The 27,781-nt window shown below is 42.7% G+C and overlaps 1 protein-coding gene across 1 annotated transcript in view; it reads right to left on the bottom strand.

Annotated features, from left to right (window-relative positions):
- LOC133126677 (MAM and LDL-receptor class A domain-containing protein 1-like) overlaps positions 1–27,781 on the bottom strand; it is an 82,413-nt gene that overhangs the window by 23,021 nt on the left and 31,611 nt on the right. The window contains exons 24-29 of the mRNA XM_061239016.1: positions 26,394–26,682; positions 17,062–17,307; positions 15,380–15,537; positions 5,569–5,749; positions 3,553–3,681; positions 3,062–3,226 (exon numbers count right to left, since the gene is read on the bottom strand). Coding sequence (XP_061095000.1) covers positions 3,062–3,226; positions 3,553–3,681; positions 5,569–5,749; positions 15,380–15,537; positions 17,062–17,307; positions 26,394–26,682 — 1,168 coding nt within the window. The remainder of the gene's footprint in view (positions 1–3,061; positions 3,227–3,552; positions 3,682–5,568; positions 5,750–15,379; positions 15,538–17,061; positions 17,308–26,393; positions 26,683–27,781) is intronic.

The raw sequence follows: 27,781 nt of genomic DNA, 5'->3' as shown, positions 1-27,781 counted from the left end.
AACAACAACCACAAACCTGTGGATGTGAGTAACACTTCTTTCTAGCCTCCCCTCCATATTACGGGGTTAGCTGGAAAGAGTAAAACCCGGAACAGCTCTTTTTACTCCCATGCTCCAGACTCAGGAGGGCTCTGAGTTTTACTCAGTGCTGTTAACCAGCTAACACAGCATACCTGGGACCTGTTCCACAAAGCAGGATTATTGTGTTAGACAGATAACTGCATCCGGCTAGCTTTGTGATACAGGTCCCTGTAACATTGTTGTATGTACAGTACTCCATCACATAACAAGAAGAGAAAAGCTAGGGCCAGAACCTCCAAGTCACAGAATCTAACACACAGAGCTACAAAACCAAAGTATTCACACTGATGTTGTTGTCAACAAGACCAATCGGCAGCACACAGAGCACTAACGGCACGACCTTCAGCTATATCCACAAAATGGAAAAATAAGGTCATACATTTACAAAAGTAAATATTTTTGATTCCCAAGCGCACTGAAAAGGAGACGAGGGTGAAATTCTGTTCCAGGGTTTAATGCTGATGCAACAAATTACCTTCAATGAATTTAGGAAAAAGGCAGAAGCACATTTTCCTGCTCAAAACAAATTCAGGGCATGTTCAGACATGTTTAGACCAGTTTTTTTTTCAGCAGTGTCTACATTAACCAAATGAGGAATGTGTATATTTAAAAGCCAAATACAGAGCACTAACATCGACTTTTCTCATTTTGTGAATGTTATTTTCGTTTGAAATATTTATGCTGTGTCATATAAATTCTTCCAAAGAAAAAATAAAACAGGTCAATATAAACACTGTAATGAAGGGGAAAATAGCATGCTAAACTATATGAAATGATTCTAATCCTCCCACAACTATATGCTATTTTCGCTTTTGAAATATTTTGGTATGCAATGGGAATGTCTGATTTGGCATATGCATGTATTTATTTATTTCAAAATGCAATGTTAATTAGACATGATTAATGCCTTATGGAGATATACATAATAGATTATTACTCTCTGAATAAGGTTGTGCTATTTATGTAAGCTGTCTGGATGCAGAAATGAAAAAGGACCTGATCACCCTGTTTCTGAAGTCATACTGCTTCTCCCAGCAAGCCGCCTCCCTCACACTCTCCTGCCCCTGTTTTCATTGGTCATTAGTGGTGCTCAGGAAAGGTGTGTGTAGCCCGATGTCTGGCCAATCGAAACTGATCTGCAGTGGGATCACATCCATCTTCTCCGGGGGACGGCGAGGCCTGGGCCTGCCTTGCTGCAGCCAGGGCAGACGCCACGGCCGTAATTGCAAAAATGATGGCTTCTCCCTGGCGTCCTGGCCACACTCCCAATACAACGCTCCCAATCTGGCACCCTAATTATCCCCCCGTTTCAATGGACAGGGAGATGCTTTCCTAAACGGCTGTGTGCTGTGTGATGGTGTGTGGAGGTTTCAGTGCCTCTTCCTGGGGGACCCTGGTCAGTGAAACCTTGCTATGGCTTCAGTGTGGAGACACAGTGGCTACCACGCTGACATCTGGGGTATTAGGCATGCACAGGAAGTTCAGTTTTCAAAAGAGCTCCCATATGTTCAGTGTGATATCTCTGCACTGAACCGGTAGCTCATTTAAATCACCGGGGGAAGCCTCGGGGTACATCTCAGTAAAAATTATGGAGACAAATCAATATGGAAAAACAATTCCGGAGAACATCAGATGCCAATTACCTTTTCATAAACTCTGACCACCTGTCTTTAATAACATCAGAAGACCAATTTTTACTTTAAAGAACCAATGTTCAATTAGGACCAATTGTGGCCAATTATGATCTGTTCAAGACTAGCATTAATCACTCCCAATTTCAAAATAGGATTCATCTGGATGTTGTTTATTTCCCAGCAAAAGGGGCAGATTTGTAAATCTTATTTTGTTTAGCCTAGGGCACATCCATTTGAAAAGTGTTGGAAGTAAAGATATATAAGCTCATATATAGGTTTGTTACTTTCAATGGCACAGTACTAAAGAGCATATAATTTATAGGAACAGTTCTGCAGGTTGAGGATTGATTTAAGTGAAATATAACACCTCAACACAAAACGTTGTTCGAAGGAACTATGCATCTGCATTTATACTTGGATCAAAAGCCATTTTGCATTTCAATAATGTGATTATTTCATAATTTAATATCTTTGCTGTACTGTACCATATGCCATTTTGCTATGCCACTCACAGTTAATTACAAAGAATTATAAGTGTGATATTTGAAAAATTATAGTATCCTGTGTTAGGAGGTTGTTTATTTGGAATGCTACTTAGTGTAATTCAACTCAAGTTATATTTTGGGATTAATTTATATATCTTAAATGGTTGGCAATCATATTTGCAGAAAATAAATGATCCTGTCCCTGTCCCTAGTGCAGCTGATAGTGATAAAATGAGTCCCTGTTTGCTGTCAGCACAGGGTCTTGCAGAGCGTGACTTCTCAATTTCCCGTCTCTGATTCTTCAAAGCACAGCTGTAACTAATGCTGGTGTACACACAGTTCCATGTACATACTATTTTTCTAATAAAAAGAAGAGTGTTTTAATTTCCTCTGATGAGAAATGTCCTTTGCCCCCCAGAATCATCTCAGTCAGAGGCTATACCGCATTTCATTGCAATGCCCCAGATAGCAACAAACACAATTCACCAAGGTGTGTCAATAGCCAGAAATCAGAAGCTAAAAGCTATAATCAGCAACAAATACGTTTTATCGGATTTGAAATGTATCCGTAAAATTAGTTGTTACTGTTATGAAACAGTACAGATGTATAACGCAAAAAATGATTCTGTGTATGTGTGTGAGTGTGTATGTCCGAGTCCGTATTACATGATATATTAAATCTATTTGTAAAGGGCTGTTATCAAACATATTTTTATTTTTCAGACAGGAAAATGAGTCAAAATTAACTGGAAGGCCGGCTCTCATAAATTCTGATGATGTCATCTGGCAGTGGCAGAAAGAACCGCTGCTCTGTCTGTGTGTGTGTGGGTGAGTCCGTCTGGACCAGTGAGACCGGCTTGCCTGGGCTGTGGTCCGACAGCGGTCCGGTCTGCGGGGTCACTCTGGTGTGACCGATCCTCCAGTCGAAGTCATCGCTGTGGTCCTGGGCCAGCTGACATGCCTCCTCCCAGGACTGCGACTCCGCCATGTCGAAGTTACAGGCGCCAGGAAGGTCCAGGATGTGACCTGGGCCCGGAAAAGAGAACCAGACGCTGTGTAAATCCAGAACAGTCACCACAGGAGACCATGCCTAGCCACCCATACATTTTGAAATAAATAAATGCTAATGCAAACACAGTTTAGCAAGGTCATTTTGATTGGCAATTGCTGCTCACCAAAATCTGCGAAGAAAAAACCCCCTGATGTTCACCATTTAGCCCCACAGGACACGATGTCCGTGGCCATTAATGTTGGCTGAGCTCTGTGGACAGTGATGCAGTGTGGTGGGTAAAGGCCTTTCCCTTCTGGCAGAGTGTGAGTTTAAAGGACAGAGAGAGAGAGGGGGGACTCACTGCAGTCAATCTCATCCGACTCGTCCGTGCAGTCAGCCTTGTTATCGCACACCAGGTGCGACTCGATACAGTCTCTATTTTGGCAAACAAAATCTGTGGCTGCTGGGCAGGATGCTGGTAGTTCTGTACCTGGAGCAGACGCACACACACACACGCACACACACACCACACACACACACATCCATTACCTTTAGGTTGGACCCACTGAGCTACTCACAGCATGAGATGTAATTTGCTTCTATATATCAGCTGCCAAAGGTTAACACCTAACCACAATGGTAGACCAGGTTTTCAGCTTTTCTCCCTCACCTGTTCCCGCATAGTGTGTCCCACTGTAAATACATGAAACATGCAGCCTACACCAATAGGCTATGTTTCTGGGTGTAATTATGAAAATCTTGGTAGCATATTTGAGCAGTCAAAAAATACAAGAATGTTCTGGATAATCAACCACTTGTTATATCAAGCACCATATGGCTTTTTCAGTTTTCATCACAACTTTAATTTCCCTCAAACACCACAGGACAAAAGACTAAATCAATGCAGGATGGCAAGGTTCTATTTGTCCAGCAAGAGTGGGATTAGCATCTTACCCAACTACTTACTCAAAGAAAGAACACATTTCCTGATTTATTATGAGTAATATTGGAGAAGGCCTTCAAAGCACAATGTGAGAACGTAAACTGGGTGGAGGACACCTCGCAGTGAAGGAAAACAGTATGTTCTCTGTCACCGCCTGTGTAATTAGGGCCATCTGGTGCACCATGCTAGGCCACAGGGTCCCAGCCAGTGGGTGGCTAATCCAAGGTTGACCTATTACGGAACACCTGAGCAGGCCTTTAAAGCACATAAAAACAGCTGCCCGCCCAACAGACCCTGTGCCAGGGGGACTGGGCCTCACCCCAACGCCGGGGGCTGAGTTACAGGACATCACCCCCAATCCATCAGGGCACGGGCAGGGGCGCAAGGTAATTATGCAGGGCTTTCATCATGACGGGGCCATTTTCTCTCATCCCCAGAAAGCTGACAGTGGGTTTGCTGCCCGGATTTTTATGTTTCCTGGCTCTGTCCCGAAAGTCCAGGGAGATGCTTTGACTTTGAACAGCTTTTTTTTTTTTTTGAGGGGCATTAGTCATGCAACAGTTGAAGTGTTTATTCCATCAGGGCCACATGCCCATGTATTTATCTTCCATGAAGTCTCCTGTACTCTTTCGCCTGTGTTGTGAAGCACTTTCTAACTGTGTTTTGAAAAGGGATATATAAATACTGTAAAATGCATGGTAATTATTATTATTATTATTATTATTATTATTATTAGAGCAGCTTGTAAATGGCCTCTTTATTCTTCCCATATGTTGGTGTACTATATCAATTTGGCATGAAGTTTGATACCAGGTGATAAAACTCACCTTTTAATGATAACAATGAAATGGAATAACTTTTGATATAAGTTACAGATGCAATGATGCTTTGATGAGCAATGATGAGTACAATAGGCACAACTGCAATTATGTTTGCAGAATTACCAGTAGAGTTTAATTTAAATCATGTTTCTTTCCAGCCTTTCATGAATAGAATTTGGATTTAGCGGATTTCTGCAGCTAAATTATCCTCAGAAGCTTAAGTTCTTTTAGCGCACAGTAAAATCTACACTCCCATCTGTTTATCACCACAATCCTTTGTTTCTGGTCCAAAGACTGCAGGTAATTACAGTTCCTTATTGCTCATCACATGCCGTATGAATGAAAAACTCTGACAACATCATTGTGATGGCATAAGGCAGGGAGAAGCATTGCAGCCAGTAATTGAAGATGCTCTTGAAGTAGCCAGTGTATTGATGAAGGCAAAGGAGACTTTTTCCGATGGAGATGAAGTTAAAACTATTCAGCTGAACGAATCTCTCACTGAGTTACTGCAGTACTGACAGGGCTGCACTGTACACACGGTTTACATGAAGGGACCTCCCCACAGGGTGAAGAGCTGCTGGTATTGTGGATGGGTCTCAGTGGCACTCACTCGGTGCACAGTTGCTGAACTCGATGTCGTCCACAGAAGCGCCTCCACTGACGTCCTGCGCCCGGACCCCTTCGAAGATCAGCTGGAAGTTCCTCATCTTCCTCAGGGGTACCTCGGCTCGGTTCCACCGTTCCCCCTGGTTCCCACTCTTGTTCCACACTTCTGTTAAGCCACTGTCCACCTGAAAAAGTGTAATAATAGGCACAATACTTCATAATAGGCACAATACTTCATTGAGATCTGGGTTTCTTTAAGATTATCGGCTTACTTTGGCACTATTTTAGCATTACCAAATACAGTAGTTGTCAGACAATTGTCTTTGCAGACACTGTTTAGCAGGTCAATCACCAACATTAAGGTCCCAAACTGTATTTGCCAGAAAAAAACATTCACATCCAGGTCAGACCCTTGCTAAGAAACCTTAGGCAAGGGGGCACTGGAGGTCTTATGCTACAGAATACACTGAAGTAGCAATAGTATTATTAACCACATATTTAGAGCTATAAATCATTGTTTTAGTGAATGTGTATGCTGCCATTTGGTTATTTGTACAGGTGTTCAAATTGTACCAGTTTGTATTTCACAGCAATATTTCATGATTGTGATCAATCTGCATGTCAAACAGATTAAACCAATCCAAGATTTAATTACTTTGCTAATACTTATTTTCACAGGCTGCTGAAACACCATTGAATCACATGATGAATTCCATTAATGCCATGTCATTTCCAAAGGCATTCATTCCACTCTTTCATGCTTTCTAAGTTTCAGAGGTGATTCTGCTTCCTACAATAAGAAGATTGTTCAGTCAGTTGAACTACACCATAAAACTGCTGAACTTTAAAGCTTTCCATATTAATATCCATCAATTTCATGTGGCAAGTCCCATCTCTACTGCATATCCCACATATGTTTTCAATGTCTGCTTAGATAAGTAAATATAGGCTACATTGTGGATTAAATATTGTAATTTAAATATTGATTAATAGTGCAGTCTATTTCACCCTATACCCGCAGCCTACATTTCACACAATAAGTGCAGTTTACAGTTCCGCACAATCCTTAGTCTTTCTTTTCCCTAACTGGCTACTGAAGACATGATGGATTGCAGCCTCCTTTCCCCTACCAGACCGCTCCAATCACTGTCTAATTGGAACATTGCTGAAAAGCAAATTATATGGATTTCATGTTTTTTTACTGATTACAAGATATAAGGGGTTGCTAAGTACAAATAAAGATTCATTAGCTTCTTCCGCATCCTGTTCTTCCTCATTACATCAATTAGACTGATTGTTCAGCCTACAATAACAACAACCATCTCAACAATTTAAAATACAAATGCCTACAGTAGATACACTTATAGGTTTAATTGTACTGCACTCTGCACTGTACTGCATTCTGAATATACAGTAATAAACAGTGCAACTACTGGTCTCCCCAAAACATACATTTTAATGCTTTTCCCGTGCATTCTATACTTCCAAATTTAGCGTACCTTAACTCTGGGATAGACAAAAAGAAGAGCAACAGACAGAATAAAGGTACTGTCCAGCTTGCCTGAGTCTTTTTATGACCACCACAAAATATATTTGTACAATAACATAGCAAAAAGCCTGACAAGTAACTACATCCCAGACTTCTGAAATCAAAATAAGGAGGGGCAGATGGGTTTGGGGAAGGGCAATCTCAATTTCTATTCTTCAAATTCTTTCTTGATTGATTGATTGGTTCTGATGTTAAAATCACACAACCACTACATGTCACAAGGATTCCTAAACTGTAAAAATGTGTACTTTCGCAGGACGTGAAAAATTCTTGTAATGATACCTTTCTTAAAAGTCTAATCTTCTTCAGTACCACCAGGGAACATTTCATTTTAAAACTGCAGCAAAGTGTACCTGTGAAAATTGAATTATGCTTCTGCAAAGGGAGCTCAGAGGTACGTATATTCCATAAGACAAGGCTATTTTTGAGATTGAAATTATATTTGGAAGATTCCATTTTAGAAAGCAAAAATGTTTCTAAAGTAATTTTCTGTAGTTGTATGTTAGGGTGAATTCAGGTAATTTGGGACACTTTGTGAATTCAGTTTCTGGGTCTGGTGGTGAGGGCAGGCTCAGAAACCCAAGTTACCTGAATTCACCCTATTTTACATTATGTACTGAATTATACATTCTGTATGTAATTCCACTAACAGGGCAGTAATACACGGCAACTATATTCAGAAGACCAGAATTACTGTATATCTGAATGCATGTTTACAACATATTCAAGTAATTTATCTGTTTAATGTTATTAATAGAAAAAAAAAAACATTCATGTAAAGTACCCCTTGCTCATTTGTTTTATGGGCCATTTCAAACAGAAATGAACAAAATGCATTTCACTCTGGAGACTTGTGTCTAATCTGCGTGAGATATCAAAATAATGAACCAACTGATCATGCACACTTTGGCAGGCTAACACAAATTAGATTATCTCTCTAACATTATGACACCAATACCAATAAGTCTTATTTTTCCTATAAAATCGTTACAGTATGTAGTCAAAGATACTCAACTGGTCAGCTAATACATTTTGCAAATTCTGTATACTATTTATGTATCATAAATAACACAAAGGGGTCCAAAGTTAACTGAACAAAGGGGTTTAAGGGTTGCCAAGAAATAAATATTCTGCCGAAATTTCCCCAATGCCCTACTATACTGAACATGCTGTTAAGCCAAAATCCAATTTATATTCATGGTCTTTACTTTATGAGACCACTAGCAGCTGTTATGCAGTCAGTTCGCCTTCAAATACAGTGTGTACCGTTGTTTTTCTTTCTCCCACCCACTTTTCTCTCTTTGAAGAAAAAATGTATTAAACAAATTGCGTTTGCCAATATGGATTTACTTTTGAGGCAATTAAGTCAAAATAAATTAACTTGACCTCATGGTACAGTACGTTTTTCCAAGTTAAATCTCATTTAACAAACTTATGGAATATCTGTTTTCTGAAAGTGTAGTAAAAGTTTTCATCCTACTACAATTTTCTTAAGCATACAATATTCAATAGATTAAGAAAGGTGTTTATATAACACATTATACATCATAAAAATATGACCAATTTGCGATTTTATGTGATTTAACCCCTTAAGTACCACCCCAAACATAAGGTTATGCCCCCAAAAATAAAATGCCTACTATTCTTGAACCCTTTTGACAACAGGCGTAATCCTGGTGTCTTCTAGTAATCCTTTCGAGTGTGTATTACTGTAAATATTACTAAAACAAAATTACAGATGCTCAAACCATGGAAGTAAAAAAAAGAAAAAAAAAAGAAATTCTCCCCAAAAAAAAGGTAAAAAAAGGCACTTCCCTCCACCTGTCACCCTCCCACTCCCACTCCTAGTATGGTGAAACAGAAATGATATGTACACAAAGGACATTCTATCAAAGTTAGCATGTTGTTATAATTACATTATTATGCATTTGGTTCGCTGGACCCTTGCCATGAAAGGGACACTGACATTACCTTATTACGCAGAGCATATGGATTTCCAAACTGCAGAGAAGTTGAGCTCCCCTCACACTCGTTTTGTAACATGTTACAAAATAAGGAACTGTTGTTGCTAAAGCAATGGCATCTTGAAATAGGCTACAGATAGAACCGGTCAAACGGTCTATCCTGTTACCATAGTGATTGAAAATTGCACCATTAATAAGGAATGAATGCAAAAAAAACACACCGGCCTGTAGGGGTTAAAATTCTGACATCACGCATGGGATAGTAAACAGCTTTTGTGTCTGTGCACATATTAGAGCTACAAAGCAAAGACAAAAACAGTATTAATGTATACAAAATGCAAGAAGGCATGCTTGATGATACAGTGTGCTTATGTTGCATTAAATTGGTTTCCCAGTATGGGCATGAACATAGGATATTGCAGACATATTAAACAGCTTCATTCTCCTACTGTCTTCCATTGTATTCAGTTACTTTGGCAAAGCTGAAATTGGATATTTTACAAATACAATTCCCAGATATACTATTTATCAAACACCATATAAAACACATATTTACCTGCAAAAAAGATAAATGAGAAGATATATTTCTCTTTAGTCCTCAGTACAATTGCCCTGAAGATGCTAGTTTTCAGTGGGAAAGGAATGAGATCAGTTTGCTCTCTGTTACCTCAGAGAAATGGTTTTGCATTGAACTTGTTCTGAAATTAATGTGTCTTTTGTCATAAAATAAGCACTATATCCATGATCATAATAACTCTTAAGCTAGTGTGAACAGAATCTTTAAATTTTCCAGCTTGAGAAAAGGGAAATAGTTGATGAGAAATGTAAGAGTAGGGAAACTCATTTGTTGTACAAATCACACACAGTGACCCTTGGTTCAAGTGAAAAAAATATGATACATTTCCCTATATTGTTATTGCAAGAGATCTGTATGCCCCAGAACAGGATTAAATCCATTAAGTCATTAAGCCTAAGGTTGTCTTTTAGGCTGGGGAATGCTGGTGCATAGATTCTGCGGTTAGTCTTGAAATACTGGCCTTGCATAATAATACAAAATAATGGGACGGAAAATATACATATAGTTCATTCAATTTTAAACCTGAACAGTTAACAACACAGTGTACCAAGTTTCAACATGGAATTAAAGCTAGGCAGGGTAGGGCTTCAAAGTTGTGCTTATCAGGAAAATTATAAGATCCATGCTTATTATTTGAAGCATACCCCAGTTGAGAACAATGAGTAACCTAAACATGTCCATACATGCGTATAGAAAATCAGCCAAACAGTTATCTGTATAATGGGAAGACTGCTGCTCCTCTATTTCAACCGTACAAGGCAGAAGCGATACACGGACTAGCCTGCAACTCTGGGACTACCGTGGTTGAAATACATTTTAAATGTAACTGGGTAAAGAAAGACAACTGTCACATTCTTCAAACTGTTGCACCAACATCACTCATCTTGAATGCCATTACGGCATTTCCTGTAAGTTCCTCTATTTCCCCAAGTTCACAAAAAGACATGGGTCTGCATGAGCTGAGTGAACATAAACATAAGATCAAAGAGTGTCCCTTTTCTGCGGGACAACTGCATTAATTACTGCACAGCAGATGGGTGCATTCACAGCCTGAACTCATTCAGAAATATTCAACATTCCCTCAGGGCCGAATCAAGAAAACCACGTGTAGCCAATTTCAATCAAAATATGACCACCTTCACTGATGAATCACAATACAGAGCGTGCTGAGTTTCTGAATGAATGAGATTTAAAGGTGCTGCTCCATAAAGGGGCTGAGTGAATTCAGGAATAAAATAAAAGAACAGTTCAGACTCTTAAACTTGTTCCGGTGTGGTGGCTACTTAGCTGGAGAGCCTCATTTCCTTTTCTTTTGTAGTGGGGAAACGCCGTCACCATACAGGTTGTCATTTGCTGTGATAATTACACATTCCGTGAATGATGGCTTGTGAAGAGGGCTTAGAGCACCGGTTGCCAGGAAATGTAAAAGGACAGCCCCCACAGAGCTTGAAATCAACTTCAGAGGACTGGTGTTTAGCCTGTCACGGCAGTTAAAGATGGTCTCTTCCTCCCAAAGGCTTTGTAGCACTCTGTGCTGCCAACAATTAGTCTCTCTCTCTCTCTCTCTCTCTCTCTCTCTCCTCCTCTCTCTCACTCTCTCGCCCTCTCCTCTCTATCTTTTACCTTTGAAGCTAAAATATTGATGGGCAGATGCTCATCATTTACTTCCAGACTAAGGGGAAACAAAAAAACTGCCTGCAGCTCAAACAGGGACAAGGTCAATGCTTGCGCTTAAAGGTCAATGCCTTTTGCTTTTGCATTCATGCCGGCAGGAACCACAAACCATATTAACCAAATGAGTGAAAGTGACAGATAGAAGTGGGAAATGAGACATATCATTTAATGTATGGATCATTTAACTGATACGATGGTATTCTATACTTTAACCTTCAAACATGCAAAATAATATGCTTCAACAAAATACTAAGAGAAGACAAAGCTGACAAACCAAAGATGAAACATAAATCACAATGTCCTGCTTGACATGAAAGATTCTATGTAAAGCAGACTTGATAGATGAAGTCATACATTTATACAATTTATAAAGGTTAAATAAAGCAATATCAAATCCAATGAAGAGGGGAAAGAAAGCAGCATCATTATGAAGTAGGTGACACAACACAGAGTTACAGTGGATAAAGTCATCTGTGAAGATATCTTGCAAGAAAGCACAATGAAAAAGGACATTAATTTAAGGAGAGTACTAAAGGAATGCATTGTGATGAAATTCACAGCTAATTCAAGCATGTCATTTCATTGGATGAAAACCACCAGGAAGCCTTGACATTTCACCCCTTGACAGTCATTGACTTAATCAGTAGGGTCCTGGGAAACAGCAAAGGCAGCTTATGTGTGAACTATTTCATCTAAGGTCAATGAGAAATCGGTCGATTTTGAATCCAAATCTAATGAGGAGCTTCTGTGACCTTGACCTCTGGCCCTGAGAACTAATAATCTAATATTGGGTGATAAATATGAAAACAATACATATAATTAATTAAATATACAGCAAAGAGGAACACAAAATACACATTACACCAGATGCATGTTTATTCGTTTTTTTTTTATAAATATGATTTACTCAAAAAACTATTTTCTTCCTCTTGCAGATTCTGCATATTTGCGGTTGGAAACTGAATTGTATTAAAATTCTTACTTATTAATTTAAGTTCCAGGAACAGTAATACCAAGTGTAATTCAGTCAATTCTAATCTGCTTTATTGTGCATTCTGCTATTTAGCTAACCTAGCTATTTTGACTGTTGTGTGCACAGTGAGTTACTCAAGATATTAAACTGTGCCGGAAGCAGGAAGATTAAATGCATTAAATGGCGCAGGAAGATATAGAGGAGGAAGAGGAAAAAGAAGAAGATGATGAAGAAGGGGACGAAGAGGAAGACGAAGAGGAAGAAGAAGAAGAAAGAGGGAGAAGAAGAAGGAGAGAGAAGAAGAAGAAGAATTGGCTCAATTGGCAAGGAGCAATTTTAGGGAGTCCAGCAGTGTGTATTTCCCTCACCCAGGAGGACAGGACCAGTTTAACAACCCCGTTATAGTGCCTAATAAAACGCCTCTAAAATATTTACGGGGGGTTGCAGCCCGAAGCCCTTGGCAACCGGGAGACAGATGGAGGAAAGTGCTCAGGTCAAAGCGAGACAGCCCTGCGTCTGCACACAGCAACACCGTGACATTCAGACCTCTGAATCCTCAACTACAATAATGAAACAAAAACACAACCCCAGACCGGCAACGTGCTCTCTACGGCAGTCTTACAAATGCTTAATTGATTACATTTCTTACTGATGCAAATGATTTGGACAAGAAAACGTCTATGTCATCAAATATTCATGAATGTGTGATGGAGGTCATATTATCGCTCACGGGGGCATAGTAATACAAACACTCCTGCATCACATTTTGAAGCCGGGAGACTCCTCTTATTGCCAACACACATTGACCCTTGGCCTGCAGATGAGCAATGTGCTGACATGAAGGCTAACGGTTTGAATGTTTGTGATGGAGGGACATGAGCTGGATCATTCATGCATATATAATCTAACATAATACATGATCTGCAGTCTCTGCACGTGTCCAGCCACATACCAACGGACTAGACCTCATCCCCCGATGGTGACACGTGAATATTTGCACATATAATGCTTTTGGTGACAGTTGTAAATATGGGAATGATTTTTTTTTTTCTTCAAGCAAAGTGACAAATGCATGAAATATTTATGAATTCATTCAATCAGTCATTGAAATATCAATAAATTAATTAATTATGTCCATCTGGCAACCGGTGCCACTCACCGAGGTATAAGCTGATGCCAGAGTTTAGCTAATGCAGTCTTATAATCACTATTTGATATCGCAGTCCCATCTGTACCTTGAGACCCGTATGGGGCATATCCTGAAATCTGGCGCCCCCAGATTACTTAATGATAGCACACGTAGCCATCAGCCTCCTCGTTCACTAGATAAATGACAGCCCTGTTGTTGAATAACGTTTCTGTGCTGTTTTAATTCTAATTAAAAATCGCATGGTGGTTTTCCAACCAGCATTGCAACCTGCACAGCCTACTCCTGCTGTGCACTCTAGAAGTGCTGACCATGCTGAACAACAATAACCTTGGAGACAGTCCTGCAAGTGTGATTAAGTCAAACCAACAACAGGATAAGAGTTGTAATGTGTCTCCACAGGGGAAAAGGGTAAAGAGACCGTGATAACTGATAGTCCCATTCACTCAGAGGGCTTAACATGATTCAGCATTTTTTTCATGCTGTAACACCTCACGTATACCTTTAAAAATATGTTCAAATTCACCTGTTAAACAACATAATGTTTAAAAAGCAGCCCTGTATTATTGGCTTGTTTGTGTTTCTACAGCTAAACATCGTGGAATAAAGCAACCTGCAGATGACCCTTTAATTAAAGGTTTGCATAATGGGGAAAATGAACTGTAAGTTCATTGAAAAGAGAAGCCCTCTGAGGTACAGCCCAGGGCTGCCAGGGGTCCTGCCCCGGGCACAGATGGGCTGGTCGGATTTGGGCTTGCCTGTGGGCTGCACCAACTCCCCTCACCGCTGAACCTCCCATAGAGACCCAGCACAGTGACAGGTGTTTGGCTTGGCCTGAGGATACCATCACCAGCATATTGGCACAGCAGTACCTCCATATTCCTGTTCCTGTTCAAACAGCCAATCAGTTATTTGTCCAATTAGAAGAGGGTGGTAACCGTGGCAACGACTCACTGCTTGAAACTTGCTTATCAGAATGGCATGCTTCTAACTGCCAATATCTGACATGTAGCAGGGCCTGCACGGTATGCTGCGCCTCGGTTCAATGGCGGCCGTAAAGATAAGGCCCCCATGCAGCTCAGAGAACGAGTTCACTCCTGGGGGAGGGCGTGATATGTGTGAGGTGTTGTGTATGGCAAACAGAGGAAAATATATGACAATAATGTGCTGAATGTTCAATAATATGGACTCAAACTGAGAGAGAGACCGTTTATTTAAACTACAATCATCTGTTCAAGTGAGATGTGACATTTTGCTATTTAGAAATTGACAGTGAGTAGAAAGAAAGACTTTGTGGCCCATTCTAATTCAGTCGGCATAATCACATGACAGCCCTCATACTCTACACCCCGGTTCAGTACGGTCAGTCATTGAGTGCAGTTAACATGGCACAACTGCACTTGCAACACTTACAGTGCGCCTTGAATTGCTATGCCATCACGACTGCCATTTTGGAGACACAGCACTATTTATTTCATAGTCTATTCAGTATTCAGGTTTTTTGCAGAAACTTGGTGCAGGGCCTGCATTAAATAGTCATGAGTGTCAAACTGAGGGTTAGGTTCAGTTCCACTTCAATTAAGATAATTCAAGAGGTTAATCAAAATTCTATTTGTCACAGAACAGCATGAGACATTTTTCATGAAGTAAATTTAAATGAATTTCTAAGATTTTCATTCACGTGAAACTGATCCCAACCCTGCACAAACTACAAGGTAAACAGATCACATACACAGTAATATGTCCAGTGTTAATTCAGCTTTCACAGAGAACAATATCAGACCAATAACACACATACACTCTAATAAATAAAAGGTACGAAATGGACCTAAAAAAGATGTGTAGGTGAGACCTCCGGGGCTCCCACATACCCCTGGAAGGTGTGTGTGTGTGTGTGTAACGTTGGGGTGTCGGGGGTGTGCAGGGCCTACCTTCACCAGGAGGCGGATGACCCCATGGGCCTTGGAGGATATGTAGTACCAGAACGTCAGCTTGCAGGTGGAGCTGGACTCCTTCCACACCGAGCTCCTCATATGCGCCTTGTCTCCTTTCAACCCCACGGGCGTGGCCTCCAGATAAACAAAGTGCCCTGACAGGAGGAGGATGGAGGAGGAGGTTAGACAGAGGAAGAGGTGGTTAGACAGATGAGGAGGAAGGAAGAGGAGGTTAGACAGAGGAAGAGGAGGTTAGACAGATGAGGAGGGAAGAGGAGGATAGACGGAGGAGGAGGGAAAAGGAGGATAGACAGAGGAATAGGGAAGAGGAGGTTAGACAGAGGAAGAGGGAAGAGGAGGTTAGACAGAGGAGGAGGGAAGAGGGGGTTAGACAGATGAGGAGGAAGGAAGAGGAGGTTAGACAGAGGAAGAGGAGGTTAAATGAGGGAGACTGGTTGCTGCCTCCACTCCTCCTTGCCCTGGGTGAGCTCCTGGATTGAATCACTGCTGGGTCAGCAGGGGTGAAACAGAGCAAAGGGGTCACACACTCCGGGATTCAGAAACCTATTTCAAAGAGCAGACTCTATGGCAAAAAAGCTGAATACCACTTTCATAAAAGTCTCACAGAGACTTTGTCTTTCAGAAAAAGGCTTCGGTCTAATTTACAAAACTTTCAGGACATTGTCACATTCAGTAGTTCCACTTCATTCATCATCTGGAATGAAAGGTAATGAAGTAATTAAGAAATGCCATCAGCAGATGGACTTGCAGACAGACACATTCTGTATATTCAAATGTATTTATTTTTTTGGCGCCCAATAAATCCTGTTTTACTTATTAAAATAGTAAATGAAACTGCGAACATCCAATTCCAATGAATAAATAATTGTGGATGTGTCTTGCATTAATAAATGTGACGTTCGTCATTCCTGTATGGGAGGAAATCTTCAGTAAACGTTCCTTTGGATCCTAAAATGCATGTCCTACATAATCCTCTTTTGGTGTTTCCTCTGTGACATAAGCTAATTGAAATAGGCAGGCAGGACAATTAGCACCTGTTCTCACCACTTCTGTGCCCTTTCCCCACACCCAACCGCAGACACACAGGGCACTGGAAGGTGAAACAACTGTCATTGCAAAAATGAATTTTCCCTTTGAGAGAGCCAACTGGGTGGTGAAGGGCACTAAAATGCAATTTATGTTAAATTCAGAATAATTCGTTGCTCTGGCATAATGTTCTTCTGTGAGGAATACTCATAATTGCTTCTCTTGCTTGCCTGTCATTGAAATGACCGAACTATTTTACTGACATTTCTTTTGTTAACTTTTATATTCATTTTTAAAACTGACACACAGCCATGACCTCATTTGGCCAGACTCTGTGGGTTTGATTAATCTACTAATTCAGTGAATTAGATCACATCATCGTGCCAATAAGAGGTACCATAGAAGAAGAGAAAAGCAAAGTGAGTCAGAATCCCATATGCAGGACATACAGAGAGGACACCACAGCAGCTGTGACCTTGCTCAGGGGGCCCTTCCTCTCGACAGTGTGAGGCCAACATTGGCCCAGTCCCCAGCAAGGCCTGCGCATGTTGCCAAGCCTCTCCCGAGCACAGAAGATACCAGCTGCAATACCACATATCTACAGCGCTTCCTGCAGGGGCTGTGTGCCGTACCTTCCTCGTTCCCCAACGTGTGGTCGAAGTGGGGCCTGAAGCTCTGGACTGAGCCCACCCCCAGCGTCCAGTCGAAGTTGTCTGCCAGAGAGCTCTTCCAGCCGCAGCGGCCCCTCTCGAACGTGCAGGAGGTCCCGCAGCCCCGCTCATCCGTCCCATCCCCACAGTCATCCACGAAGTCACAGCTCTGCTCTGGCCGGAAGCACTGCCCGTTCTCACACTCCAGGTATCCGTATGGACAAGACCCTGTGGGTGTAAGATGTGCACACACAATCACACACACACACACACTTACATTAACATTACAAATGTACACAAACAAACAAATATACACACACAGAGGCAAACATGCAAACACACACATACACACACAAACACACACACACACAAATCTACACAAATGCACAAATATATACACACAGAGACAAACATGCAAACACACACATACACACACAAACACACACACACACAAATCTACACAAATGCACAAATATATACACACAGAGACAAACATGCAAACACAGGCATATGCACAAACACACAAACACACACAAACACACACACATGCACAAACACACAAAAATGTACACAAATGCTCACATGCACAAATATACACACTCATACACAGACAAACATTCAAACACACACATATACTGTATGGTCAAACACATATGCATAAACACACAAACACACACACATGCACAAACACACAAATGTACACAAATGTTCACATGTGCAAATATACACACACATACACAGACAAACATTCAAACACACACACATACTGTATGGTCAAACACATATGCACGAACACACAAACACACACACACATGCACACACACACACACACACACACGTATGTGCCCGCACATACAATGCACGTGGAACCTCAAGGTTCTGGCAAGGTCAAGCCACAATTAGGCAGCGCTGCACAATGGCATTCAGCGACTCTGAGAAAAGGTTACTCGCAGATTAAAGTGCTCTCAAGGTCTGGAGGCTAACATGCTGGCGCACATTAGCATCCCCATTCCACGCCATGATGATCAAGCTGTTACCCAACAACACGCTGCCATATTACTGCATGCCAGAAAGGTCACACTGCTTTTAGCAGGACGTAAAATATGCAGGAACCAACCTCATTACAACAAGCCAACCTGAGAAAGGTTGTACAAGCCGTCTGCAGGTACTGAAGTCAACAATATTTGGAGTGGATATTGACATTTCAGCTATAGTACACTTGACCGTGACAGACATAATGGGTGCGCAGCAAAAAGCCCGGAAGGCTTTTTAAATTAACAGCGCCGTGGGTTGGACTCCATGGCATTCGATGCACTGTATAAGAGGAAAAATACATTTGGCAAATGAAAAAAAAAAAATTATATATATATATATATATATATATATAATACAAATACAGTCACAAACATTTACAGTGCCGCTTTCATAGAAAAATGAAAGAAATTCACATGATTCTGGAAGAGAAAAAAACAAAAACAAAAAACAAAGAACCTGAAAAAGGATGAAAGGACAGCTTCAGAATTGGAAACCAAATCAAGTGAAACCATTACATTTAGATGATAAATTATCAATTCCCCCTATAAAGAGACTTCTACCACTCCCCACTTCCCATTGTATTGAGAGGGGGGTCTGGATTCTTCAGAATGGAACATTCCAGAGAGGTCAGGCCAGGGCTGAGGCGTGACAATAGGGGTGGTCTCAGTAATTAGGGAGAAGAAAGGAATAAAACCATGTTAATCTTTTGTTCTTGTTAAGCTTCAGATGGCCACGGCAAGAGAGATATCGTGGCAATACCACTTTTTCTTCTCTGGGTACACTATCCAGCACAGATTCTCAGCACAACCTTCACATCACACGCTTTCAGACGCTTTCCGTCACACAAAACATCCTACCCCCAACTGGATTACTTTTCTCCTACACTCTGGGATATGGAGGCTGAGATTCTTGCTTTATTAAAAGTGAACAGTTGGGTGGCTCATCCGGATAAGGCACTGTTGTAGTTCTAGTGCAGGGGTAGGTAACCCTTGTGTGTGAGTGCCAGTCACATTCCCGGTTTTTGTTCCATCTGAGCTTGATCAGAAGAGGACTAATGGGTGATTAAAAATCTGAGCCCGAATATTCTGAATGGCGAAATGCTGAGTGACTCCAGCACATGGTCTCCTGCATTCATTAAGCCTGATTAATTACAACTAATTGAAAGGAATCCAATTATACAGTGATAGGCAAAAACCAGGACCATCTCAGGCACTGAAGGACCAGGGTTGCCCACCCCTGTTCTAGAGCATGGATGGACCCCACAGTCAGGGGTTGAACCTCAGTGATGCCAGAGCTGGCTGTGGCGGGAACCCTGCAGGGTGACACATGATGGATGGCAGTGTGACTCAGGGTTAGGGAGGGTTCAGTGTGCAGGGACCCAAGTCTCCTCACTGTCTACCAAACCCCCGCTGGTCATTCAGGCACCTACAGGTCCACCAGTTAAAGGTACAATAGGTAAGATTTTTGAGTTAAATTATTGTTACAAGACCATAATAAATCCCTTCCTATCATTGAAAAAGGCTCACTGACATGTTGACTCACCCTCTACCTGTGTGCATAGTCCTTAAATTCGGGTTTCAAAATATCCAGTTGACGGGCCGGCAATCTGTACCTAAACATCTATAGCTGTACAATAATTCTAGCTCATAGGTTGAAAATTGGTTCTAATTGCCATAGCCAATGGCATTTCAACGTCAGTGTTCACAGAGAAGGTGTGGGATAAACAGTGTTGTGGTTTGAGCGTATTTGTTGTTGCAATTCCTCTCTTGACTGTTAGAAGTCCAAAATTACCCATTGTACCTTTAAGCTGCACATGAAGTGTCTTCCTCCAATTAATCTCTGCGCAAGCCCAGCCCATTCTGTGAGCTGCGAGGTGTGAGTAGAAGTGCCGCTTAGCTTCGGAGAAGAGCACACGCGTGTCTGCACTTCCCCCGAATCGATAGCTGAGGTTCCAGCAACGAGCACCGATATGTACTGTATGGCACGGGGAGCGAACGCGGGATGGAGCATGAAACATTCAGAATCCCGCTGCGCGCCATGCCCTGGATTTAATGACCTTTTCCTGTGCCCTTTTCTACAGAGACTGACAGCTCCAGGGTCTTCCCCTTCCTGTCCCCCGTACCGCTCCGGCTTTCACTTAAAAGGCAGCGCATGACCTATTTCACTCCAGGAATTTCAGAATCAATCGGAGACCGTGTCCTCTGAGTGTCTGCAGCAGGCTGACTCCGACTGATTTCACCTGATTCCAGCTTCCCTGAATATAACGTGTCAATCAAGCCAACGTTTCCCCAATAACGATCCTTTAATGAGCCACATCTGTCACAGAGTGGTTCAATTCCAGATTCAATTAGTGCAAGACATTACGCTGATAGGGCAGATATCGCCAGGAGGGCAAGCCAAACACTCATGGCGGATGTGGTATGAAAGACACCTTAAACCAGATAAAAACTAATTGAAGCAGAGGGCATGGGAGATTGCCTTTTAAACATTTATCAGTGCAAATATTTTTTAATCTTCCTGCAAAGTCCTTCCCAAGGGCAATGGCCAAGGTTTTTATCGCTAAATTGCAAAATGAATCATAAACAACCGCTGGATTCGCAAGCGCTTAATGGTAATGAGAGTTTTGTTTTTATCAGCGGGAACATGATGGATGAAAACCAGCCAACTGATTTCTCGCTCCTGTTTTTAACTGCGACGGAAATAAAGAAATCACTCTCCATAATGACAATGACGAGGAGCCAAAATCAGAAAGCAGGAAAAAAAGTAGGAAGAAAAGAGGCTCAGCGCTGGACACACAACAGAACAGGAGAGGGATGGCACACTCAAGTGTCCCAGTGAAGCACAGCCAGCTTCATTAAGAGCAGTCATGGGTCCTGCTGTAAGGTTTAACTTGAGAAGTGCTGATTATTGTCTGAAGGGCTGCTGTGAGCTTTATTGTTATGGTCACCACTGAGTGCATTCCTCAGGAGCAGAGCCACCATCACCATGAACACAGGTCATTTAACCAGCCTGCGGCCGGGGACCGACTGCAGTGTGTGCGTCCCCCATACTGCCAGACCCCAATAACCACTGTGTGTGTGTGTGTGTCCCATACTGCCAGACCCCAATAACCACTGTGTGTGTGTGTGTGTGTGTGTGTGTGTGTGGGTGTGCATGTGTGTGTGTGCGTCCCCCATACTGCCAGACCCCAATAACCACTGTGTGTGTGTGTGTGTGTGTGTGTGTGTGTGTGTGTGCGTGTGTGGGTGTGTGTGTGTGTGTGCGTGTGTGTGTGTGTGTCCCATACTGCCAGACCCCAATAACCACTGTGTGTGTGTGTGTGTGTCTGTGTGTGTCCCATACTGCCAGACCCCAATAACCACTGTGTGTGTGTGTGTGTGTGTGTGTGTGTGTGTGTGTGTGTGTGCGTGTGTGTGTGTGTGTCCCATACTGCCAGACCCCAATAACCACTGTGTGTGTGTGTGTGTGTCTGTGTGTGTCCCATACTGCCAGACCCCAATAACCACTGTGTGTGTGTGTGTGTGTGTGTGTGTGTGTGTCACACTACCAGACCGCAATAACCACTGTGTGTGTGTGTCTGTGTGTGTCCCATATTACCAGACCCAAATAACCACTGTGTGTGTGTGGGTGAGTGCGTGCATTTGTGTCTGTGTGTCCCATACCACCAGACCCCAATAACCACTGTGTGCATGTGTGTGTGTGTGTGTGTGTGGATGTGCATCTATGGGTGTGTGTGTGTGTGCGTGGATGTGTGTGTCTGTGTGCCCCATGCCACCAGACCCCAATAACCACACTGTGTGTGTGTGTGTGTGTGTGTGTCCCATACTGCCAGACCCCAATAACCACTGTGTGTGTGTGTGTGTGTGTGTGTGTCCCATACTGCCAGACCCCAATAACCACTGTGTGTGTGTGTGTGTGTCTGTGTGTGTCCCATACTGCCAGACCCCAATAACCACTGTGTGTGTGTGTGTGTGTGTGTGTGTGTGTCACACTACCAGACCGCAATAACCACTGTGTGTGAGTGTGTGGGTGTGTGTGTGCATGTGTGTGTGTGTGTGTGTGTGTGTCCCATACTGCCAGACCCCAATAACCACTGTGTGTGTGTGTGTGTGTGTGTGTGGGTGTGTGCGTGTGTGGGTGTGTGTGTGCGCGTGCATGTGTGTGTCCCATATTACCAGACCCAAATAACCACTGTGTGTGTGTGGGTGAGTGCGTGCATTTGTGTCTGTGTGTCCCATACCACCAGACCCCAATAACCACTGTGTGCATGTGTGTGTGTGTGTGTGTGTGGATGTGCATCTATGGGTGTGTGTGTGTGTGCGTGGATGTGTGTGTCTGTGTGCCCCATGCCACCAGACCCCAATAACCACACTGTGTGTGTGTGTGTGTGTGTGTGTGTGTGTGTGTGTGGGTGTGTGTGCATGTACATATGTGTGTGTGTGTGGGTGTGGGTGTGTGCATACATGTACATGTGCATGTGTCAGTGTTTGTGTGTGTGTGCACGTGCATGTACATGTGTGTGTGTGTGTGTCCCATACCATCACACCCCAAAAACCACTGTGTGTGTGTGTCTGTGCGCATGTACGTGTGTGTGTGTGTGTGTGTGTGTGTGTGTGCATGTATGTATGTGTGTGTGTGTGGGTGTGTGCATGCATGTATGTGTGGATGTGCATGCATGCACAAATGTGTGTTTGTATGTTTGTATGTGTGCATACGTGAGCATATGTGTGCCTGTGTGTTTGTGTCTGTGAGAAGGGGGGTGCGTGTATGTGTGCACACTTGCGCTTGCACGTGTATACTGTAAATAATGTGCATGTGTTAGAGCACAGCATGTGTGTCTAATAATGTGCATGTGTGTGCATAGTACGGCATGTACTTTCAGATGGACAACACAAATTTGTGTTCACATGACCACAGTATAATAACCAAGTGTGATGATAATTATGACACTCCGGCCTGTACTTTGATCTACCACAGCTGCTCTTTGAGTTTTATTACAGCCATGGGCAGTGTGTTTCGTTTCTTTACAGCACTGGTTCCCACGATACCTTCTGCCAAAGGTTAATAGATAGAGGCTGCCATGAAAATAAGTGAAAATAATTTTATACATTTAACAGCTTAGATTCACACCTCCCATTCTTATCTGAAACAGGCAGGTGTGGGGGCAGGTTGTGGATTTAGCTCAACACTAAGACACCTGATTCTACTTATCTTGATTGGAGACCGTGAGTATATAGTTATTTTTAAATACGTAGCCTTACGTAGTCAATAATCTTTCCCTTAATCGATAACCAGAAAATTGCAGGATTTTAACTTTCCAGTTCAGTGCAGCACCTTCTCCGAGAGCCAGCTCGCTCAAGCGGAGACGATACAAATCTCACGCGGTGAGAGAGAGGTCTCGCAAAAAAGGACATGCCTGCTCCGTGCAAAACTAACATTAATCTTATTCTCCGGCTAATGTTGGCATTTGTTTTAGGAAGCAGGGGGTATTGTCCTGCGTTTACTTAAAGGGATTTGGCTGCAGAGCTTGAACGGCACAGGCGGAGTACACAACAAGAGCATTGTCTCTGGGCCTTCCAGCCCCACCCGACTGACCGGAGGCCTGGGGGAAAGACCACACACAATGAGCTCCCACTCCTCCGGAGACCGTTTGGCAACAGGGAAACCAACCAAAAAACTCCCAGCGCTCTGCGAGCCAGTAAGAATAAACGCAATGTTAACTGGAACCGGCAATCACATTAAAAATGTCTCGAGCGAAAACAAATCTTCCAAGTAAGACCAGTACATTCTATTTTTTTTGTCTTCCCTGCAAGGTTTGGCTTTGAAGGAAGAAATCATGAATCAATATAAAGTTTGTTGAATAGAATTCCCTGGATTGAGTCCAGAGAGCCAGGCTAGTCAGGCCAAGTTAAAATGGTGGTTGTGCAGTACTGCGTAGGACAACCAGGGGCCTGGTCCACAAAGCTGGGATACTGAGTTAGTTATTCAGCTAACTCAGTAATCATGCAGCAGCATGTATCCTTGAGTCTAAGGTGCATGACTGGGACGCAGAAGGTTGGTGGTCGAGTCCCAGGGTTGCCACGATAACATCTGTGCAGCTTTTGGGCCCCTGAGCAAGGCCCTTAACCCCACATTGCTCCAGGAGGCATTGTCCCCCATTTAGTCTAATTAACTGTAAGTCACCTTGGATAAAGGCGTCACCTAAATAACTGTAATGTAATCCTGCTTTGTGGAACAGGGTCAAGGGGATGCTGGCCATGGTGTGGATGTTTTAGTTATTGTTTTAGACATATTCACATGCAAATGGAGCAGATAATGTAGGTACCCAGGTTTTTAAACTGTTTTTGCATAAAAAGCTATTGGCATTCCACCATGCAACAAATTCCTAATTATATGATGATATAACTTCTGTATAACCTCTTCTTCTTTCTGTACATGATCAGAGGAAGTGATACACAAGACGCATTCCGATTCAACTTTCCATTCACTCATAACTTCAAATTAATTTGCTTCATAGGACCACTGCTTTAAAGCCAAGAATTAAACTTGGCAAATGACCACTGATCTGAAAGAAATGACATACTACACAAACAATTTTGCATTTTCTGAAAATATTACCAGCTTGAAACATTGCCATGATTGAATTTTGAGATTCACTTTGAAAAAGTGAAAAGTACAGTTTTATAGCCAAGTTATATTTTATAGCCATATTTCTATTCTGAGTGTTTTTCTAATAACAATGCAGCCACCTAAAGTACTTAAATACCATTCTCCAACCAGCTTCTTCCTGGTCTGGGGGTTTGGGGCATATCCCAGCATGCATTGGGCAACAGGCAGGAAATACCCTGGACAGGCTGCCAATCCAATCACAGGGGACACACGCCATTCATTCGCAGGCTATTTAGACTCTCAAATTAGCCTACCGTATGTCATTGGACTTTGGGAGGGAGTACTCATATGGACGTGGAGAGTAGTTGCAAACTCCACGAAGGGGGGCCTACAACAAAATTTGAACCCAGGACCTACTTGCTGTGAGGCGACAGTGCTATTTACTACACCATTGTGCTGCCCTATACTTAAATAACATCAGTATAATTTTTATATTACATTATTATATTACTGGTGTTTAACCTATATTATAGAATAACTTTAACATTTATTCGTTGTGTGGATGACCCAGGATAGGCCAATGCTGCCAATATTGACATTTCAAGAGCTTCATAAAAACAACTTATAAGCAGGAGACTGAATCCCAGAGGCGGTGCCATTTTTCTGAAAAGGCGTGAGGTTCAGACAGTAGCTTAAGCCTTACAGTAAGGCAGTGCCATGCTGTATCCAGCTTGCTACACAGTCTGTGCTAAATATAAGCTGAGAGCCTATGACTCACGCTGGATAAAGACTTACACTTATTTACTGTCACAACCAACCATCAGGTGCACGGTTAGCCTCAGTATGATTTCACTATGCTGCCTAAATTACATTCACTTCTGTTTTGGAAGGGAACAAAAGACAAACGAATGTAAAACCGAGGTCCTGGCTCCCAACTCCCTCCATAAATCCTTAATCCTGGGAGTCTGGCTTATAACGCAGAGGTTTCCGGTTTGATGCCAAGTTGGGGGACTGCCACTGTACCCTTGAGCAAGGTACTTAACCTGAACAGCTTCAGTAAATCCAGCTGTGCTAGTTTGCAAAGACTGTAAGCTGTAAATTCTCCACCTGTATCTTTGAGTCCGGCCACCTAATCATCGCCCAACTTAGTTTGCTTAATTGTCCCCTTCCTCTTCACCAAAGCTGTGTAGAGAGTGTCATGGTGCAAAATGTCTGTCATTTATGTAGCACCTACATTGTCCAGGTAGGTGCTACATATTTATGCAGGATCCTTTCACTGTCAATGAGCCTGATATTATGAAGTATATACTGTGCCTGCAATCAATCATTGCTAACATTTACCTCTTACTGTATGTCAGTGGTCCTCACTCCTGGTCCTGGAGAGCTGCAGGGTCTGCTGGCTTTCAGTGTTACTCATTGTTGCACAGCAATTGATCAGTTAAAGCAGTTGATTCCAGTTAACTCGGGTCACCTGGTTTCTTGGGCCTGAACTGATTACTGATCTTAAGGAAAAGACAAAAACCAGCAGACCTTGCGGCTCTCCAGGACCAGGAGTGAGGACCGCTGTCTTATTTCCTGCTCCATGCAACTTATCATGAGTGACAAAGTCCCATGTCTATGTTGTGTAGGTTCAGTGTATCAGAATGTGATGTTGCGATGTGTGGGGTCACCTGTAGGGGGCAGCGATGTGGGCTCCACGGGTGTCGGGGACGAGGACAGCAGGCAGCCCGGGGAGAAGGTGATGTCATCCAGGCAGATGTCTCCCCTGGTGCCCCTGCCGATCCTGCCCTCGAACATGACCTGGAAGTCTTGGGGTGCGGTGAGGTTGACCTCCCTGTGCTGCCAGTAGTTCCCCTGGTCCCCGGTCAGGTTGAGCAGGAGCAGGGGCTGGGATCCGCTGATCTGGAATACGCTGAGCACGCCGATGCCGTCCCCGGACATGTGCAGGTGGAAAACCATCTGAGGGGAGAGGGGAAAACGTGATGCATGTTTACCACTTATAAACCTCACGCTTAAGACAACTTTGGATTGAAATGCGAAGGCTTTCATGCCGTAAGAGCATAAATATGGTGCGCTGTGGAACTGTGGTACTCTGTCAGCCGTCTAAAATGAGTAATGGCCAAGAGTAAAACATTCAGTGATTTATTAAAGCAGGCAAGGCAAAATAACTGAGTCATTGACTAAGATGGACATGCAGTACATGCAGTGTATGCACTCGGGAGTCAACAACTACTTCCTTTCTCCTTAACTACAGTCAGTCTGTTTTAAAGATTCCTGGCCCTGAAGAACAAATAATCCTCTGGGCAGTCCTGTTAGCATTTCAGCCAAAGATCATATGTACTGGTGGACACACCTAAAATATCACAAACCATTTTCAACAGTGTTAAAATAGTTGGTGTGAATTCAGCCAGTGTAGATCAATACAAGCTGCATGAGAAGCAGAAGATAAGCCCTTCTGCATAATACAGCTCGATAAACAAAAATAATAATAATCTCAGATCGCATGGTCACACAGCCTTCGTTTCCCCCCTCAATGCCGTTCCAAATTAATGTGACAAACAATGTGATGTTAATTAATAAGAATTACAGAGCTGTGACCGGAGACCAAAGAGAGGCTGAAGTGTACAGTGTTTAATGCAGAGATGCAGATGCAGCAGTGGCAGAAAGCTCAGCCCTCAAAGTTTCACTGGTGCTTGTCTGCTGAGAGTGAGAGTGATTGACTGGTCCATTGGACTGTGTGACAGACAGCGTTCCGCTAGGGCCAGTCCATCCATCACGCCACAGTCTCTCACTGCCCAAATGCAGACAAGCCGGGGGGGGGGGGGGTGTTGGTAGGGGGCGGGCACCTTCTACTCAAATATCCCTGAGTTTTCCCACTCACCAGGTCCTCATGGAGAGTATCAATTTATTATTCTGTGTGCGACTGTCACAAGTGTGAAACGAACCAGCGGTAAACAACCAGCGCTAAGTCTGCCGCCTGTTTGGACTCCTTGTAAGCCGACACTGTCTCTGTTGGTCAATATTATGCAGCTCAGACTTTCAGTGTGGCATTCTGCCA

This window comes from Conger conger, chromosome 4, assembly GCF_963514075.1.
Source record: "Conger conger chromosome 4, fConCon1.1, whole genome shotgun sequence".
Lineage (NCBI taxonomy): Eukaryota > Metazoa > Chordata > Actinopteri > Anguilliformes > Congridae > Conger > Conger conger.
The sequence above is the reverse complement of the archived record's forward strand: the minus strand, read 5'-3'. Positions and strand labels throughout refer to the sequence as shown.